Source organism: Choloepus didactylus, chromosome 23 (assembly GCF_015220235.1).
Source record: "Choloepus didactylus isolate mChoDid1 chromosome 23, mChoDid1.pri, whole genome shotgun sequence".
NCBI classification, from domain to species: domain Eukaryota; kingdom Metazoa; phylum Chordata; class Mammalia; order Pilosa; family Megalonychidae; genus Choloepus; species Choloepus didactylus.
The window spans coordinates 30,694,777-30,699,133 of NC_051329.1; the positions used below are offsets into that span (position 1 = coordinate 30,694,777).

Sequence of the window (4,357 nt, forward strand, 5' to 3'; positions counted from 1 at the left end):
ATATGTGTGAAGTTTCCAATTTCTCCTCATCCTCTCCAACACTTATCATTATTACACTTTTTGATTTTCACCATCCTTCTTGGCATAAAATGGAATGTCATTTTGGTTTTGATTTGTATTTCCCTGATGACTACTGATGCCAAGCATCTGTTCATGTGCTCATTGAGAAGACATGTGACTCACATGCATTCAGAAAATTTCTGTCAGAGGCCAAGCACATGACCCAGGATCCCCTGTCCCTTTTTTGTTCTCTCCATCCCCTGAGAGGGAAGGGTTCTCCATGAAAATCTTTCCCTGAAGCTGGTTCTTTCTAAGGCCCCCAGTGCCCCAGAGCTAATGAACACCAAAGTGTCCCCATGGCCACTCTGTCATCCAGGATGAAGCTTTGGCAGGTAGGGCAACTTGGGGAACAGAATAGCTCTGTTAACAGTTCTGATTCATCTGGGTGCTATGCAAGAAGCAGGACCTGTCAAGGGTGAGAGGCCTGTTTATTGGCTCCTGCAGGACCAGGATGGGAGCAAAATACCCAGAGCTACTGGTCTCCAGGTCTCAGCATGCACAGGGCTGGGGGAGACCACACACCACAGCATGTCCTACAATGCCTTGGGGCCTCCTTGGGTGATCAGGAGAGATTCTTTAATTTTGTTTTCGAAAAATGCTAATGGATGGGACTCCAGGGCTCTGGCCTGTGTTTCTGCCACTGGGACACTGACCTGAGAGATCTTCAGTAGCAGATTCTGAGGCAGAAGAAAAACAATGGCCTAACTTGAAACATGGAAAATTGCTGATCCATTGATTTCTCCAAGATCAACTTGGTTAGGGACCAAGTTAATTTGAAAGGAGGAAAAATAAAATCAATGTCTTCCATGTGAAAATGTCCAAAGGCAAGATGAGCACATCACTATTAGGGAATATAAATAATTTCATTAAGATATTAAAGAGTTTGATTGAGGATGATGGGAATCAGATAAACAGATGTTGTGGCAGATGGTAGCAGTATGAATATGGAGAGCTGTATGTTGGTCTAAGATCCTGGTAACCATCCTCCATGGAGTAGGGAGTTTCTGGAGAATGCAACATTTTCTTTTTGTCTGAAAACATTCAGTGAAGATGGAGTAAAGACCTGAAGATCCCCAAAAGGACATCTCAGAAAGGCCTCAGGGACTGCAGCAGCAGATGAGCAGAAGAGGAGAGGATGCTTTGGAGGGATCTTATCAGGGAGTGGTCATAGAAGATGTGACCAGTTTGTTGTTTGGGGCTGGTTCTTAGAGTGGAAAATATGTCTGTGACCAGGGGAAGGAGAAATATATCAGCTACAGTTCTATCACCAGTAACGCAAGACTCACACTTTAAGAAATAAGATGAGGAACAGATTTATGGATGAACATGACTGAATTGGTCAGCATTTAGAGACAACAGTATCTAATCTTATTAAATTATTCCTGTACCTATGAGGCAGATAAGGTCTATTTCCTCATCTGGTTGTGTCTCCCTAAGAAGTCTTGTTCTGCTTCACTTTGCAGGCATAACCTCCCCCACTCAAGGAGAGATCTTGGTGCATGGATGTCTCTCAACAGATGCCTCCTCCTCAGACTCTCATTGAAAAGAGAACTAAGCTCTGTGGGCCCAGGGGTTTTTGTCTCACTTCCTCGTCTTCTGAGTCACTGTGAGGAACTGTAGCTGCTCCCACTGCCATGAGCAATAGCACAGTAATATTCAGCCTCATCTTCAGCCTGGAGCCCAGAGATGAGCAAAAGGCCTGCATTGGCCGAGGTGTCTTTGGATCCAGAGAAGCGGCTGGGGACCCCGGAGCCCTGGTGCTTACTTGAGTCTGAGTAGTAGTACAGGAGATACTGGGGAGGGCTCCCTGGCTTCTGCTGGTACCAGGATATGGTATAGCTGCCAACACTGAAGCCACTGCTGAGGGTGCAGGTGAGTCTCACAGAGGATCCCAGGGATGCAGAGAGGGAGGGCGGCTGGGTCATCACTGGCTGGGAGAGGGAACCTGCAAACACAGACATGCATGGGGTCTGGGGCAGGGTCCAAGACTAAGCTGCTGGAGGTCTGAGCTACAGTGACTGAAGCAGGCTGGGAGATCTGCCCTGGATCTCTGAGTCCTGTTCCTACCTGTGCAGTAAGAGAGGAGCCCAAGGAGGAGAGGGGTCCAGGCCATGGTGGACACAGTCTGTGAAGCTCCCAATGCACCTGGGCTGCTCTTATTCATCCCTATTGGTCTCAGCAAAGAGGGGCTGGTCATGCAAATTAGGCCCCACCTTCTCTCTGCCCCATTTTCCCTGAGCTGAGGGTCTTGTGGTTAGAGGCAGATGATGGGCAGGGCTACACAGTGTGCCTCTTGGGGGATCCCCAGGGGGAAGCAGCTGCCAGGACATCACAGCACCCTGTGAGCAGGAGTCTTTGCCAAGCCCAGCCAGGACCCTGGTCCTCTGAGACCAAGAGGAGAAAGGCAGGTTCTCTGTATTCCAGGGCCCCTTTCCCTAAACCCTGTCCAAGAACTTAGGGAGCCTGATGATGAGGCCTCAGAGCTCTTTCTTCTGAGGCTCCACTCTGGGAGCCAGCATAGTCCATGCAAGCACTTTCTGGATCCTTCTGTCCACGAGCCCTTGCTTGGACCAGAGGAAAGCAAGGACCACACAGAGGAAAAGGAGGAGGTGAGCTAATTCAGATGGAATGGGTGGAGGGTGCCAGATGCAGGAGCTCTTGAGGTCATAGGGTGCATCACAGGTGCAGGAAAGTCTCACATCAGTGAGGACACCATTGACCCCACTTCCCTGGGGCCAACTGAGTGGTTGACCAGCTGTCAGGCCCAGCAACCTCACTCTCAGCTCAGCCCACAGTGCCCTCTGCTGGTCACAAGGCAAACATCCTCTGGCCTCTGGGATTACAACAAACCCACAGGCAGTGTGTCCTGCCTTACACAGACGTCTTTCTTGATGTCACTCCTCAAGACTGTAGAGCAAGAAGGGGCATCCATAGGTCCTGCATTGGAACACTGATGCTCTCACACAGGGATGTTTATCTTGATTGAAAACTCTTTTTACATTTGGCTGTCATTATTATAAAATTATTATAAAAATGTTAATCTCTGTCAACTTTGCCTGTTTTTGCCATGCACTGAACATGGTAAGAGGAAATAAAAGAGTGCCATGGGGACATGGACACAGAGAAATAACTCTCTGTGCTTTCAGAGGGAGGGGTGGGCAGGGTTCAGGGTAAAGAAGCCTGAACACAAGCGTGATGTGGACATTTGGACCTACAGGAAGAGTCAGGGGGTCTCTGTGGCACAGAAGGGGAAAGAGCTTTCTAGTCAGAGGTCAGGGCATGTGACAAGGCCAGGAAAAGGGGTGGGTGAGTTGCTGGGGATGTTGGTAAATGGACACTTGTGGTCAGAGAGCTGTGCCATCTGAGTATGTGAGTCCAGCTCCTCCAGTTGGATGAGTAAAGAAAAATCTGGGGCATGAATATTCCCTTATTTAAAGCTCATATTTTTCATAAATTATTTTGGAAAGAGGAGTGGACATGAAATCTTGCTGGCCTTGTTATTAATGCAGGGCTGTGCATCCCTCTTCATATAGCCTCAGACACATGCAGAATGATGTTACCTATAGACATTTGTCAATCCTGCTGGTCTGGGCTTTTAAACTTATACTATTTAATTTAATAGCCCTAAATAGTTCACCATACTTTGTGTGGAACCAATCAGTTGACTTTCCTGAGTCCAGGTCAAATGTGCACCCTGAGTTCCCTGCCTCTGGGGAGGCTGGGGGAGCTGCTGGTTGTGTCTCTTGTCCCTGAGGGCCTGGAGCCCTGGGTGAGCCCTGAGGCTGCTGCTCCACTCTGAGCAGTGACAGTCAGCCATGTCCTCAGGCTGGAGACCAGAGAGGGTCAGAGAGGCTGAGCTGCTCCTCCTGGAGCCAGAAAATAGATCCAGGAACCCAGGTTCAGTTTTGGTTTCTGCTTTCAGGGGCTTCAGGCATGGGTCTGGTCCTGCTGCAGACAAGATGTCCCTTCAGTACAGGCATTGATGCTGTTTCCAGAGCAGGTGACTGTGGCATCTGTCTCAGGTCCTTTGAAGTGGAGGGCAGCTGAACCATACTCACCTGGGCTACAGGCCTGAGACCAGGCCCTGGAGGGGCAGGGAGAGGACTCTGAGTGCCAGACAGAGATGGACATGGGTCAGAGCTGGTTGTGGAAGTTCCACCCCTCACCCCCCAGATGAGGTGGGCTCTCCCCTGTGTAGAGAGTGGGGAGGGGGAGGAGGAGAGGGCTGGTCAAGGAGAGGCTCGTACTCTGCCTCCTGGAGCTCTGATGGAGACTGAGCTTCCCCCCTCCCCCCAGT

At 49.7% G+C, this 4,357-nt stretch overlaps 1 gene segment (V, D, J or C); it reads right to left on the minus strand.

Moving 5' to 3' along the window:
- Positions 1 to 1,598: 1,598 nt before the first annotated feature.
- Positions 1,599 to 2,198, minus strand: LOC119519391. The segment is given in 2 exon segments: positions 1,599 to 2,005; positions 2,128 to 2,198. Coding segments are annotated over 2 exon segments (390 nt in total).
- Positions 2,199 to 4,357: the final 2,159 nt, after the last annotated feature.